The sequence below is a fragment of the Amblyomma maculatum genome, chromosome 1 (assembly GCF_055883805.1).
Source record: "Amblyomma maculatum isolate TAMU_Amacu chromosome 1, ASM5588380v1, whole genome shotgun sequence".
In the NCBI taxonomy this organism is placed as follows: Eukaryota; Metazoa; Arthropoda; class Arachnida; order Ixodida; family Ixodidae; genus Amblyomma; species Amblyomma maculatum.
This window is the reverse complement of record NC_139344.1, coordinates 472185374-472199833: the sequence shown is the minus strand read 5'-3', so window position 1 is coordinate 472199833 and position 14460 is coordinate 472185374. Positions and strand designations below refer to the sequence as shown.

Below are 14460 nucleotides of genomic sequence, written 5' to 3'. Positions count from 1 at the left end.
AGAGGGCTATGGAACGAAAAATGGTAGGGGTAACATTAAGAGATAGAAAGCGTGCAGAGTGGGTCAGAGAAATAACTCAAGTTACCGACATTCTAGTAGAAATTAAGAAGAAGAAATGGACATGTGCAGGACATGTAGTCCGAAGAGAGGATAACCGATGGTCGCTTAGGGTAACAAACTGGATTCCAATTGAAGGAAACCGTAGCCGGGGGCGGCAGAAAGTTAGGTGGGCGGATGAGATTAAGAAGTTCGCAGGGGTCAAGTGGATGCAGCTAGCACAGAACCGGGTTAAGTGGAAAAATATGGGAGAGGCCTTCGCCCTGCAGTGGGTATAATCAGGCTGATGATGATGAACAAATGATAAAATAATGATTATGAAAAAAACCGCGGATTGACAAGCAGGTTTTAAAGAGGCTATCGCTGCAACACTTGCAGCTTTCGCTCTATCACTAGGTTCAAGCCACGCTTAACCCCCCTCCCCCAAGTTTTATTTTCGCCACGAGGCCGGACTCGTTTCTTTTGCTGTGTCGGCGTCTGTATTGCTTCTCTCTCCAGAATCGACATCGCGCCTGCTGGTCGAGCTCAGCGAGGAAGTCACGTGCCAGCGGCCCATCCTGACCAGAGAGGGCGGCTTCTTCGCCACCGAACGCTTCCCCATCGGCGCCGAGCACAGTGAGTGAGTCTGGCGCGTGGATTGCCTACTTTCTTCCTAAGCCTCACCGCTTACACTGCTTTCACACCATTAAGTAATCTAGCTCTCATTTTCTCTCCACCCTGTCAGATTGCCAGCCGGGCAGAGCCTGGTTAATCTCTCTGTCACTGTTCAATATCTCCTCCTTTCTCGAATAGAAAGGCCTTGCTCGACTCTGGTTTGTTTACAGTATTGTTGATTTACACGAGTAGCTCTTTCGAGCTTGGGCCCTAGCTCAAAAGCTTACGAGTTTTAATTTGCGAGGCAGAAAAGTATTCTAAGGCTTGCATTATATTAAGGCCGCTTCTGGCGGCTTCACTGTGATGATTCTGACCTTTACCGCTTCGATGCATGCTCACAAAAGCACCGATGTATTAGCAAGCACTATGTGTCGCGTCGGTAAGGTGAATTTTACACAGGTTGCTCAGGAAAGCTTGGAAGAGCTGGAATAATTCGGCGAAAAATTGCAAGGGAGAGAGAGCGAAATTTTTCATCACAGTATTAAACGCGGAATGTCTCCTGGACTATGGTCGCCAGCGCCAACAAGTACGCCAGCTTCTTCGAGGCTAGCCCATCGCTCATCACTTGGTGGAGAAGGGTATGAAAAGCTGGCAGTTTGAATGCCAATTGGGCAGGAGAAAATGCAACGTTAATCGGTACAGCGTTCGGGATGACGTGAGGTTGCGTGTTGGCTACTGTATAAAAAAGGGGCAGGAGCGAGGTAAATATTGCGTCGAGGAATGCGTAATTGTGTGGTTCTTTGCGATTTTCGCGGAACAGGGATGAATAGCTTCTCTCATGTTGTCATAGCGAAGTTTTAGTTTTGTTTGTAGTGGAGAGCAGTGTCCTATTGGGTGTATAAGGCCAAGCTATTGCCGAGCTTGAGCAGCTCTAGTTCATGCTGTTTTCGTCCACAAAAGAAATAATAATAATAATTCTGTGATTTGGTAACAAAGGTTGTTGCTGCTGCCGGACGGCGCCCTACAAGCCCAATTGCGGCTTTGGCGCGTCCGCGTCCTGTATTGTTTCATTGAAGTGAATAAAGTATTATTATTATTATTAAAAAAAAAGCGCCTGATGTAGAAATTCACGTGCAAGGCAATGGTACTCCAGCATGACCAGTAATCCACCCAGTAGTGTGGTCTTGGAGATCATCCTTTAGTTCTGGAGAAATCCAACCCGTATGTATTGCGCATACAGCGTTGCACTGAATCAGTGTATACATGGTATATGTTGATGAGTTACAAGTTTCTTCAGAAAGGTCCGGGCTGACAGTCGTTATAGTGTCTTTATGGTCGCTATACGAGAGGTATTATGTGCAAGAAACAAGGATGCATGTGACAACCTGGTCGACCATTTCAGTTGAATAAGCAGCGACCCAGACCTAAGTTCCTGATGCGCCTGTGTACACAGTGGTCGAATGGTTAAAATCAACATGACTGGCAACATGAGGAGAACGCCTGTATAGGTTCGTATTAACAGCAAGGCATTTTGGAAGGATTGCTATGTGGTGGTTTTCTGTCATGGCAAAGGACTCGTAGTAATTGGGTGCTAGATACGTTTGAGAGAAACTTGTACCAAGTGCCTCGGTTTTGAGTTTTAAAGGATAGGCCACTTGCTGTTCTTCACATCGTTGGATGAGGTTTTTCAGGATGTAGTGTTCAGCGATCGTAGGTACCTAATGGAACTTTGGGGGTGGTCTTGAGCAATGATTGAGCGAAGATAGTTTGGATAAATTCAATGAATCTGTCAATCCCCCCTTTGGTGAAATAGGGAATGAAAGCTTTTTATGATTGCAAAGAATTGCAGCCGCTGGGCGGGTGGAATCCTGTTCTAGATCCCGCTAACCTTTGGCAAAATTCATTACCGGCATTTATCGGCAAACCTTATACGGAAGCTGGCCAGTAATAAAGTACAGTTGCAGTGACTGTCTAAGGCAAGAAATGCTGCTAGAAATACTTTGTGATATATTTAAATCAGTAGCAAAACTTAATTTTTTTTTGCTCAATATTTTAAATGTTGCGTAATAGATTAAAAACGTATAAACCAATGTGGATTGCGCAAAAAAGTGGTGATTTATAATTAAATCTTTCATTTCGTGCAATTTTAGTTCTGAACGCCACCGAATGGCTGTAGGCGCGTCGAGGCCCACGAGAACTTCAGTTTGAGCGCCGAATCCCTTTTTTTTTTTTATATTCGGAACAACCCTTAGGCAAGCCTACCTAAGAGCTGGAATAATAAAATGAACCATACGTTAAAGAACAAATGACGACAACTTGTGCTCATCTGGAGCATGGTTTGAATGCTCTAGCAAACAGTTGACCACACTGACGACGGATACGTTTCAAACCACTGCAAGCACCTTTTGTGGCCCACTGAAAACACCCTGTGTTATTGACTCTTAACTAACGTTGAACCAACGCTGCCACTACTGTATTGTTCCCACGGCATTATTTTTCTTCCTTTGATTTGTATCCCCTTCACATCCTGTGTAAACACTCCTACGTCACTCACTAACAAGGTTAACTAGGTTCGCCTCTGTCGTTAAAGAAACAGAGTGCTGCCGTGGCTATCAGATGCCCTGCTTGCTTTCCACAAGAAATGCTTCAGTGCGAGTCCACTCCGACGGAGTTTTTACTCTGATATTTCTTTTCTCCATATTCAACGCATGATGAGCACAGGCACGCCCGGTCAATTCTTTAACAATATCGAGCTACTGTCGACTGCCCGGCGCTGCTGCCCCGTAAAGCGTAGGAGATGACAAGACAGGCGAGAAGGGAGTGCCCACTGTTCCTGCAGTAAGCGTCGTCTGCTACGCTGTTCTGACTGCTGCAAAGCAGCCCCTGCAATCACCGGCTGGTTGCATCGGTGCTCCAAGAAGTTGCCTAAAGTGTTGCTGATGTCTGTAACGAAGAACAAAATATTTTCATTAAACAATTGAGCATGCACAGTAACTATTTGCACTAGTTACTTTCCAAGTAAATATTTAACAGGGGCATTAAATATCGGCCCAAAAAAACTTTCTCTAGACATTACTCTAAAATGGAAATGGCGATAAGTGTAGTAAAGTCTGCGTCAGTAAAAGCCACAAGCACACAGTAGATAGAACAAGCGCTCTGTTACTGCCGACGGAGCAGACCAGCCAAGCAAATGACAAATCGCTGCAGCAGCCCCCCACGCTCGTTCCCTCTCCGGATTTCCACTTGCTTCGCGTCGGCGCCGCTGCACCGGGATGTCGCGCAGTATTGTCAAACAATTGTTATGCCAGCAGAACCCGATAGCACGATATCTCGCGACATTGCTGTCACTTGTCCGGCAACAAAAGATGCATTTATTGATGAGATATTGCGATAAGAAATTGAGAAGCTTTTTTTATCCCGCCGGTTGAATTCAAACAGTTCAACCCAACTACGTAGTTGGATAAAATGACGCCGTCCATGACGTAATACAGACTCCGTGCCCGCGGCGAGCGGCGTGATCTAGAAGCAGCCGAAATGAAAGCCGGCCTTTGCGTCGTGCCGCCGTCAACATAGTTTCGCACCAGTAATGGAGCCAGTTTACGAATCCGACAACGATTGAAGTTCTCGCAGCGACCACTGGCCTGCACTTCAGCGGCCTCAACCAGCCCCACCTAGACTAGGGGGTGATGTCTCAACCCCACAGATCATGCGATGGTTTTTGCGGGCCGAAGTGGCGCAGGTACGAGCACTGAAAATAAGAATGAGGCCGCCTGTGGCGCCGTATGTTTCTCCTTGGTTTGTCCCATTTAGGGTGCCTTTTCGCCGTCGTCTCCACGTGATAAATGCATGTCATTATGTTGGAGACAAAACATACTGCTCGATTCAAACATGCAGCGTAATTAAAATTTGTCACCCTCCGAGATTTATTGCGCGTCACGTGACTCACATCTGTGAGCTTCGGCCGTTTCGGTTGTGGCGGCAATGCTTGTATCTCTATACTTGCTCTTTTCTACCTTAGTAGAACATTGTTTTCAGTTAGAAGGGTCTCTTTGCGATCAAGAAATGGTATTTTATCGATGCAAGCCCACTTCATTTTTCTGCTCAATGTCCTTTTAAAGAATTGGCCAGGTGCACATAGATGGAATCGCTCATCGCGGCCAGTTATGCTAGTGCATTGAAGCACACGTCCAAGAGTTTGTCTCTACTCATTTCAGAAATTATCTATTATTTAACAGCGCGAAAAAACGAGGACGTTAACACACAAAACAACATGAGCGCTGACTTTCAACTGAAGATTTATTATCACACCCGAAATTTATAGATAATCCCGGCAAAATACACACACACACACAAAACTATTTATCCTATCTTTAACTTCCTGCAACGACTTCTCAAGAAAGGCGATTTCCCGGTTAATCAATAACAAAGACTGTTTTGCGACGCACGCGGAGCCCCCCTTATCAACGTGGTACGCTTCTACTAATTCTCTTACCGTCTGATCTTTGTGTTTAAAAATGACAGACGTCTCTTGAAGTAAAGGGGTGCAGGTGTGTTGTCTGCAATGCAGAGCTAAATTCGAGCCGCCTGCTTCGTCCAACGAGTGTTTCCTCCTCCTCCTCCTCCTCATCATCATCATCATCATCAGCCTGATTATACCCACTGCAGGGCGAAGGCCTCTCCCATATTTCTCCACTTAACCCGGTTCTGTGCTAGCTGCATCCACTTGACCCCTGCGAACTTCTTAATCTCATCCGCCCACCTAACTTTCTGCCGCCCCCTGCTACGCTTTCCTTCCCTTGGAATCCAGTTTGTTACCTTCAGCGACCATCGGTTATCCTCTCTTCGCACTACATGTCCTGCCCATGTCCATTTCTTCTTCTTAATTTCTACTAGAATGTCGGTAACTTGAGTTATTTCTCTGACCCACTCTGCACGCTTTCTATCTCTTAATGTTACCCCTACCATTTTTCGTTCCATAGCCCTCTGGGTTGTCCTCAATTTAAGTAGAACTCTCTTGGTTAGCCTCCACGTTTCAGCCCCATAGGTGAGTACAGGCAAGATGCAACTGTTGTATACTTTCCTCTTGAGCGATACCGGTAAGCTGCTAGTCATAATCTGCGAGTGCTTGCCAAATGCGCTCCATCCCAATCGTATTCTTGTTATTTCCTTTTCGTGGTCCGGGTCTGCGGTTACTACCTGTCCTAAGTAGACATATTCGCCTACTACTTCCAGTATTTCGCTACCTAATGTAAACTGCTGTTCCTTCCCGAGGCTGTTGAACATTACCTTAGTCTTCAGCGTATTGATTTTCAAGCCTACCTTTCTACTTTTCCTGTCTAGGTCATCAATCATCATTTGCAGTTCATCCCCCGAGTTGCTTAGCAGGGCAATGTCATCAGCAAATCGCAGATTACTGAGGTATTCTCCATCTACACTTATCCTTAACTGCTCCCATTCCAAGTCTCTGAATACTTCCTCTAAACAAGCTGTGAATAGTACTGGGGAGATTGTGTCTCCTTGCCTAACACCTCTCTTTATGGGAATTTTGTTACTTTCTTTATGCAGAACTATTGTTGCTGTGCAGCCACTATATATATCTTCTGGCACTTTCACGTATGGCTCGTCTACCCCCTGATTTCACAATGCCTGCATCACCGCCGAGGTTTCAACTGAGCCAAATGCTTTTTCGTTATCAATGAATGCTATGTATAAGGGCTGGTTATATTCCGAGCATTTTTCTATCACCTGATTGATGGTATGGATATGATGATCGATAGTAGAGTACCGTTTCCGAAACCCTGCTTGATCCTTTGCTTGATTGCAGTCTAAGGTTGTCCTGATTCTATTAGCGATTACCTTAGTAAATACCTTATACGTAACAGACAGTAAGCTGATTGGTCTAATTTTTAAGGTCCTTAGAGTCCCCTTTCTTGTGAATGAGGATAATGTTTGCATTCTTCCATGGTTCCGGTACCGTCGATGACACCAGGCACTGCGTATACAGGGTGGCCAGGTTTTCTAGCACGATATCCCCCCCGTCCTTCAGCAAATCTGTAGTTATCTGATCCTCTCCAGCTGATTTCCCCCTTTTCATAGTTTCTAGTGCTTTCTTGACGTCGTCCTTCGTCACTGGTGGAACGTCTGACTGTTTTTCCCTACCGCCAATCTCATTACGGTACTGACTACTTTGGCTACTGTAGAGATCTGTATAGAACTCCTCGGCTACTTTGACTATCTTTTCCATGTTAGTGATGACGTTGCCCGCCTTGTCCCTTATCGCATACATCTGGTTTTTGCCTATGCCCAATTTCTTCTTTACCGCTTTAAGGCTTCCCCCGTTCTTTACAGCATGCTCAATTTTCTCCATGTTATACTTCCTAATATCGGCCACCTTGCGCTTATTGATTAGCTTTGATATCTCGGCCAATTCGATCTGGTCTGTTGGATTGGAAGCTTTCATACTCTGGCGTTTCTTAATCAAATCTTTCGTCTCCTTAGACAGCTTACCGGTATCCTCTCTAACTATCCTACCGCCTACTTCTACCGCGCACTCAGTAATGATATCTCTGAAATTATTGTTCCTTGCCTCTAGGGTAATGTCGCCATCCTCAGTTAGAGCTGAAAACCTATTCTGTAGCGAGATCCTGAACTCTTCTGCCCTCCCCCTCACCGCTAATTCGTTGATGGGTTTCTTTCTTACTAATCTGTTGCGTTCCTTCTTCAGATTTAGGCTAATTCGGGACCTCACCATCCTGTGGTCACTGCATCGCACTTTCCTGATTACCTCTACATCTTGCATAATGCATCTTGCATATGCATCTTGCATACGTCTTGTCTGTCCTACTTACCATGCGCCACAGATGATTCTGTATACAACCCTTTTTGCGCAATCCACCCTCCTTTCAGCATGGTACATTCAAGTTTGGCCCTCCTACATAGTAGAGACTCGCGCCTTAGTTATACAGTCGGGCAAATATTGCTCAACTTTCTGCGAGACCAAAATAAAACGTAAATTTCAAATTTACGGGCAACTTTCTTGACGCGCGGTGAGATGTCGAGTGAATATAGAGAATAACCGCGACCCCTTGGCGCTAGGCTGCTTCACGGATGTGATTAGATTTCATTGTGGACACCATTCTTTCACATAACCTTCCAATGTGGACCTCTAGAAAACCTCCCTCCCAAAGCCTGGCAATTTGGCTTTTCACACTTTCCCCAATCAGATGGAGGCACGACTTATTCATAGCGGCGCGAATACATGAAGTGGCAAGGCCATCTTTCACCAACTTTGAATGCCCTCACTGGAAGCTTCTTGACAGAGCGTGGCGAATAGAACCAGGTAACATGCCCAGGTTTAAGCCTCAGTTCTAGATCCAGAAGCTGATTCCTGCCATGGTGAATGGACTCTGCTGTAAAGTTAAGCCCCTGGCCATTCCTGATAAAGGTGTCCAGCACAGGCTGCATAACGCTGTCGCAAAGACGAGATAATCGTTCACATATCTAAGTATCTTAAGTACACCACCCAGTAACTCTCCTTCAATCACTTTGTCAACCCTGCTAAGGAACAAATCACTTAGCATTGGTGCCACAAGAGAACCGATACAAATCCTAAAGAGCTGCACAATCACACCATCATTCCAAGCAACAATAGTTGACTGAATGTACATGCACAGTACTTCAAGGAAGGCATCCACAAACACCACAAACGTTTCGGAACTGGACCTCGTCATTTTCTTCCGTAATGCAGTCCCTCACAAAGCGCAGTAAACAGTCATGGGGAATCGAGTAGTACAGGTCCTCTACTCCACACTGAACACATGACAGTCACCACGATTACTGTCCTGAAGGTATTCGCGAACGCCTTGAGAGTTTCTTGTGCGAAAAGGGTCTTCGAAGGCAAGGGATGCAAGTGACTTCTGTACATAGCTCGAGACGACAAGCTGCCTTGTTCCGCGCTCTGAAATTATGGAACGAAACGGCAAGCCTACTTTGTGAAACTTAACCGTGAAAAATATCTCGAGCGTGTTTAGTTCTCTTTTTTAACCGAATCGCATAACTTGTCAAGGCGCACCTTTTTGAGAGGGGCAACGGCGCGTCTCAATCTTGGCAGCGTTTCTCCGGCAAACACCGAAAATTCTTCGAGACGGCAGCCATAGCTTTCTCTAAGTAGACGCTCTCAGTCATCAAAACAAAGCAGCCCTCTTTGTCAGCAATTAGCGGATCAGGTAACTCACTAATGCGTCATATCCTTTTGGCGCCTTACCAAGGGAGCTTGAACAGCAGAATAGCACTCAGATAAGCATTGCTGACGTTGCCCTTCAGGTACCTGGCGAGCGATAGCTCTGTACATTGCCAATTCCTCAACCGGAATGAATGAATGAATGAAAAACTTTATTTAGGGAAAGGGAATTGTCCCGGCGTGGGTGGGACCCTCAGTCCACGGCCCCAGGGGCCTTTGCCGTCTTGCGCGCTCTGTCGATCAGTTCGAGCTGGTCGTCAGGTGATAGCGCAGCCTCCCACTGCTCCGGTGTGGTGTTTATCATAGCGCTCAACCAAAAGTACTCGAGGCTCAAAATGTTTGTCTTACTTGCAGGTAACGTTCGGCGAACTTTGCTCCGCAAGAATTCGGTATGCCATTCGGCCGCCTTGCACCATTCAGTGAACACACAGCGATATCTTTGATCATGTCCACTACCATAGCAAACACGCAACCAGTCCTTATAAAATCATGTTTGTCTCTGCCGCTCGGAGGAGTGTATACGGCAGATTCTTCTTGAATGACCTGGCGAAGGCTGCAGCCACACACTCAAGCGCTGAATTTCCACGGGGCACGAGTGACTGCTGGACATGGACCTAGCGTTTCATATGCAAATAGAAAGTAGCGAGACGAGCATGGCGGGATTATTAAAAGAGACACACGGTGAAAGGACGGAGCCCAGGGAAATGACCTGACTACGTTCCAAGTATAGCTACCGTCCTTAATCTCTAGCTGGTCATAAATGTTGCATTTTGTTAAAGGATGATTTTCACTAAAGCACTGTTTCAACGATATGCATGGCCTTCTGCAGCGGTCTTCAAGCTGCTGTAATGAGTATGGCACAGGAAAAGGTCCGCAGCAAAGCTCCGGTTTGTTTAAACCTCTGTGATTACATTGGGATTATTTGGTTCAAAACTGTGGTCTAATCGCTGGTCACCCGAATTCATTACCGGTGTTACTGTTCGTTGGGTTAATGCACACAAAACTGCTAGTCAGGTCGAGCTTCAAACTGCTTGAGAGCATTGTATATGAATGACCTCTGGTCATTGAAACTGCTAAAGGGGTGTAACTTTCGGGGATCGTCGCCATAAATTGTTAAATTAGTTTAGAGGAAAGGAAAGGTGCATCTACTAGTAACACTTTCTCCGTGGACACCTGCCCCGCGACGTAAAGGAGTGGAGGGAGGTGGGAGTCAAGGAAGAAAGAGAGAAAGAGGAGCAGTACTGGAGGGCACCAGAATAATTTAAACCACCTGGGGATCTTGAACATGCACTGACATCGCATAGCACAAAGACGCCTTTGCGTATCGCCTTCATTGAGGATCGAACCGGGATACTCCAGTTCAGTAGCCGAGAGTCCTGAACATACAAGAGTTTTTGATGGTCATCAGATACGGAAGCAAACGTATTGTTGTAAAACTCCCTTCTTGTTTTCTCAAGGTCAGATTAGAGCTTATTTCTGAATATTTTGAATTCCTTAAGTAAACTTAGATTCTTGGAAAGAAGAAGGGCACGGCGAGGCCTCCAGAATGAAGCCACCTGAACCTTCGTCCTGTTTTTACAGGCTTTCCTGCGTCATGGCTCAACGTTGGATCACGCAACAAGTACGCGTCTTGTTGCCGACAGCCACGACGTTCATCTTTCGCGGCTGCCTGGGTGGGAAGCCACGAAATAGAACGGATTGGCGCATGCGCATCCTGGGACAACTGCACCAATGATAACGGACAGCAACGGCTATTTAAGCTCAGTCGTCACCAAGCCTTCGTGTGGGCACGGCGATGCCTCCAGAATGAAGCCACTTGAACCTTTTGTCCTGTTTTTACAGGCGTTCCTGCGTCATGCCTCAATTTTGGATCACGCCACAAGTACGTGTCTTGTTGCCGACAGCCCCGACGTTCATCTTTCGCGGCTGCCTGAGTGGGAAGCCACCAAATGGAACGAATTGGCGCATGCACATCCTGGGACAACTTTGTCAATGATAACGGACAGCAACGGCTATTTAAACTCAGTCGTCACCAAGCCTTCGTGTGGGCACGGCGAGGCATCCAGAATGAAGCCATCTGAACCTTTGTCGTGTGTTTACAGGCTTTCCTGCGTCAGGCCTCAATTTTGAATCACGCCACAAGTACAGGGTCGTCCACTTCTAGCTATAACACAGACACTGCTTTCAAATCAACAATACGTACGAAACAGCCACATATCGATGCAAATCGATGCACGCACACAGGGACCCGGATGTGCTGCTTCACATGGCCTGCCACTTAGCTTTATTGTGTGGCCGGTTCGAACGCAACAGCGCTTTGAAGGCGGTGAGCGTGTTACAGCTAGAAGTGGACGAGGCTGTACGTGTCTTGTTGCCGACAGCCACGACGTTCATCTTTCGCGGCTGCCTGAGTGGGAAGCCACCAAATGAAACGGATCGGCGCATGCGCATCCTGGGACAACTTTGTCAATGATAACGGACAGCAACGGCTATTTAAACTCAGTCGTCACCAAGCCTTCGTGTGGGCACGGCGAGGCATCCAGAATGAAGCCACCTGAACCTTTGTCGTGTTTTTACAGGCCTTCCTGCGTCAGGCCTCAATTTTGAATCACGCCACAAGTACTTGTCTTATTGCCGACAGCCACGACGTTCATCTTTCGTGGCTGCCTGAGTGGGAAGCCACCAAATGAAACGGATTGGCGCATGCGCATCCTGGGACAACTTTGTCAATGATAAAGGACAGCAAAGGCTATTTAAACTCAGTCGTCACCAAGCCTTCGTGTGGGCACGTCGAGGCATCCAGAACGAAGCCACCTGAACCTTTGTCGTGTTTTTACAGGCCTTCCTGCGTCAGGCCTCAATTTTGAATCACGCCACAAGTACGTGTCTTGTTGCCGACAGCCACGACGTTCTTCTTTCGCGGCTGCCTGAGTGGGAAGCCACCAAATGAAACGGATTGGCGCATGCGCATCCTGGGAAAACTTTGTCAATGATAACGGACAGCAACGGCTATTTAAACTCAGTCGTCACCAAGCCTTCGTGTGGGCACGGCAAGGCATCCAGAATGAAGCCACCTGAACCTTTGTCGTGTTTTTACAGGCCTTCCTGCGTCAGGCCTCAATTTTGGATCACGCCACAAGTACGTGTCTTGTTGCCGACAGCTACGACGTTCATCGTTCGTGGCTGCCTGGGTGGGAAGCCACCAAATTCAACAGTTTGGCGCATGCGCATCCTGGGACAACTGCCTCAACGATAACGGACAGCACCGGCTATTTAAGCTCAGTCGTCACCAAGCCTTCGTGTGGGCATGGCAAGGCATCCAGAATGAAGCCACCTGAACCTTTGTCGTGTTTTTACAGGCCTTCCTGCGTCAGGCCTCAATTTTGGATCACGCCACAAGTACGTGTCTTGTTGCCGACAGCCACGACGTTCATCGTTCGTGGCTGCCTGCGTGGGAAGCCACCAAATTCAACAGTTTGGCGCTTGCGCATCCTGGGACAACTGCCTCAACGATAACGGACAGCACCGGCTATTTAAGCTCAGTCGTCACCAAGCCTTCGTGTGGGCACAGCGAGGACTCAAGAATGAAGACATCTTAACCTTTTGTCCTATTTTTACAGGTTAGTAAACAAGACAAAGGTTTTAGAACTGATAATAGGTTCATTAATGTTCTGCCGTCTCGCGCAGTCTGTGTATTGGAGTACATTTCATATTTGTTGATGCTTGCTGGACATGTTGAGCCAACTGATAAAACAAGTGAGTGAATAAGTACCTAGGAGTGATACTCTCATCAGACTTGCAATGGGAGAAACATGTTGCATTTATATCAGGCAAGGCTCTTTCTGCTCTCCATTCATTAAAGCGCGCAATCAGCTCTGCAGTACCAGATAGGAAAATACTAGCTTCCACCATACTAATTCGTCCTATATACGAAAATAGTATAATCGCCTGGTACCAACAAAACGAAACAATGCATACAAAAATTAAAGAATGTCTAACGCAAATCATTAACATCTGTATACTATAGATATAGACGTGATGATTCACCAACCGAACTTTTGAATCAAGCTGGCATTTCAAATATAAGTGTTCATACCAAATTCATGCGCCTTAAGTTTATATTCCTCCTGTTTAATGGTTACCTCAAAATGGACGCCAGTCGTTTCTTTTATCCTTCGACTTCACGCAATACACGTAATAAACATTGCAAACATTTAAACGAATATAGGTTCAGCCAGAGGTGGGCATTTGACCTCAAAAACCTCGGCCTCACCTCAAATTCAAAAAATATTTGGCGACCTCAGTCAACCTCAACCTCATAAATTGAGGTTGAAGTCCCCCAGCCGAACTCACCTCAATTTTCAGGTGTCCATTGGCCACCTCACTCAACCTCACCTCAAACTCAAAATGTGAGGTTGAGATCGGGCACTCGACCTCAAAAAAAAAGAATCATTAAATTAAACCATAACTTAAAGCAAATTGCATTTCTCGGTAATCATGGGATATATAGGCAAGCCACAATTTCGTCGCATGAAGGCTGTAGTTTACTCCTAATTTCATACAACAATTAATATCCCGGATAAAAGAAGAAAAACTCCGGAAACTCCATGTCCAATTCTGCACTAAAGTAGTAATCATCTCCCCCTCCTCGCCTACCCTTTTTATTTTGTCCTTTTTATCCTAAGGCCTACATGGGTACCACATTAGTACGCATAGGCCCATAATGCAATACAAAGAGTTTATTCTATCCGACCCACATGAATAAAATCCGTATTCGAAATAAAACAAGCCAGTTCTTACTATATACTGAAAAGATAAGATGTTGACCCTAGCGACGATGACAACAATGACAATATGTTCTTTTTCTTAATTCGCAAAAACTAAATTGATGATTGCCAAGCTTTTTTTTAATACACTGTACAGCCTTTGTCAAAAGTTTAGAGCCCGGGGGGTCTGCTTCCGAGCCGTGTAGCGGCGCTGATTTATCATTAGTGGATATCCTTCCCGTTGAAGAGTGTAGGACAAAAAAATCATCTTGCCATCCAGAGATTACGAACTCTGGAAATGCATTACAAGCCGAACGAAAGGCTCAGAAGCAGACCCTCTGGGCTCTACACTTTTGACAAAGACTGTAATTTGTCTTGCGACGAATGCATTAAATTGGGGAAAAAAGAGGAATACAGTCGTTCCTCGTTAGTAAGGACATTTTGGTTTCCGACTAAAACTGTCCATAACGCGAGTCGTCCATAATAACGAGTCATGAATAAAAGCGAGAAGTATTTTTTGAGCAAAACTTTATTACTAATGACTGCTTTTTAACTAAATTTGTAATTAAAAACAGCCGAGCTGTCGATGTTACCCCCTTCTTCATGAATCCGTCGGCCCGAAATGTCATGTCTGTTCTTAAATCTTGTCAGCTATCCTCTTGAGTAGCTGAAGTTAGTAATGCCTAGACATGGCGTAGAATAATTTTTCTCAGTAAACATCACCCTGTTTTATTGAACAAAAATTCCGTAGGTCATCACAGGTAACACCTATCAAGACGGAGGGGAAGGAACGGTACGCACCCA

At 45.9% G+C, this 14460-nt stretch overlaps 1 protein-coding gene across 2 annotated transcripts in view; it reads left to right on the top strand.

The window, feature by feature from the left end:
• LOC146209958 (hydroxylysine kinase) overlaps window positions 1-14460 on the top strand; it is a 122811-nt gene that overhangs the window by 37498 nt on the left and 70853 nt on the right. For both annotated transcript variants that reach the window (XR_014707771.1, XM_084605467.1), the window contains exon 4: window positions 556-672. Coding sequence is in view for 1 of the 2 variants with exons in the window: in XM_084605467.1 (XP_084461593.1) it covers window positions 556-672 (117 nt within the window). In the remaining variant the exon portion in view is untranslated. The remainder of the gene's footprint in view (window positions 1-555; window positions 673-14460) is intronic.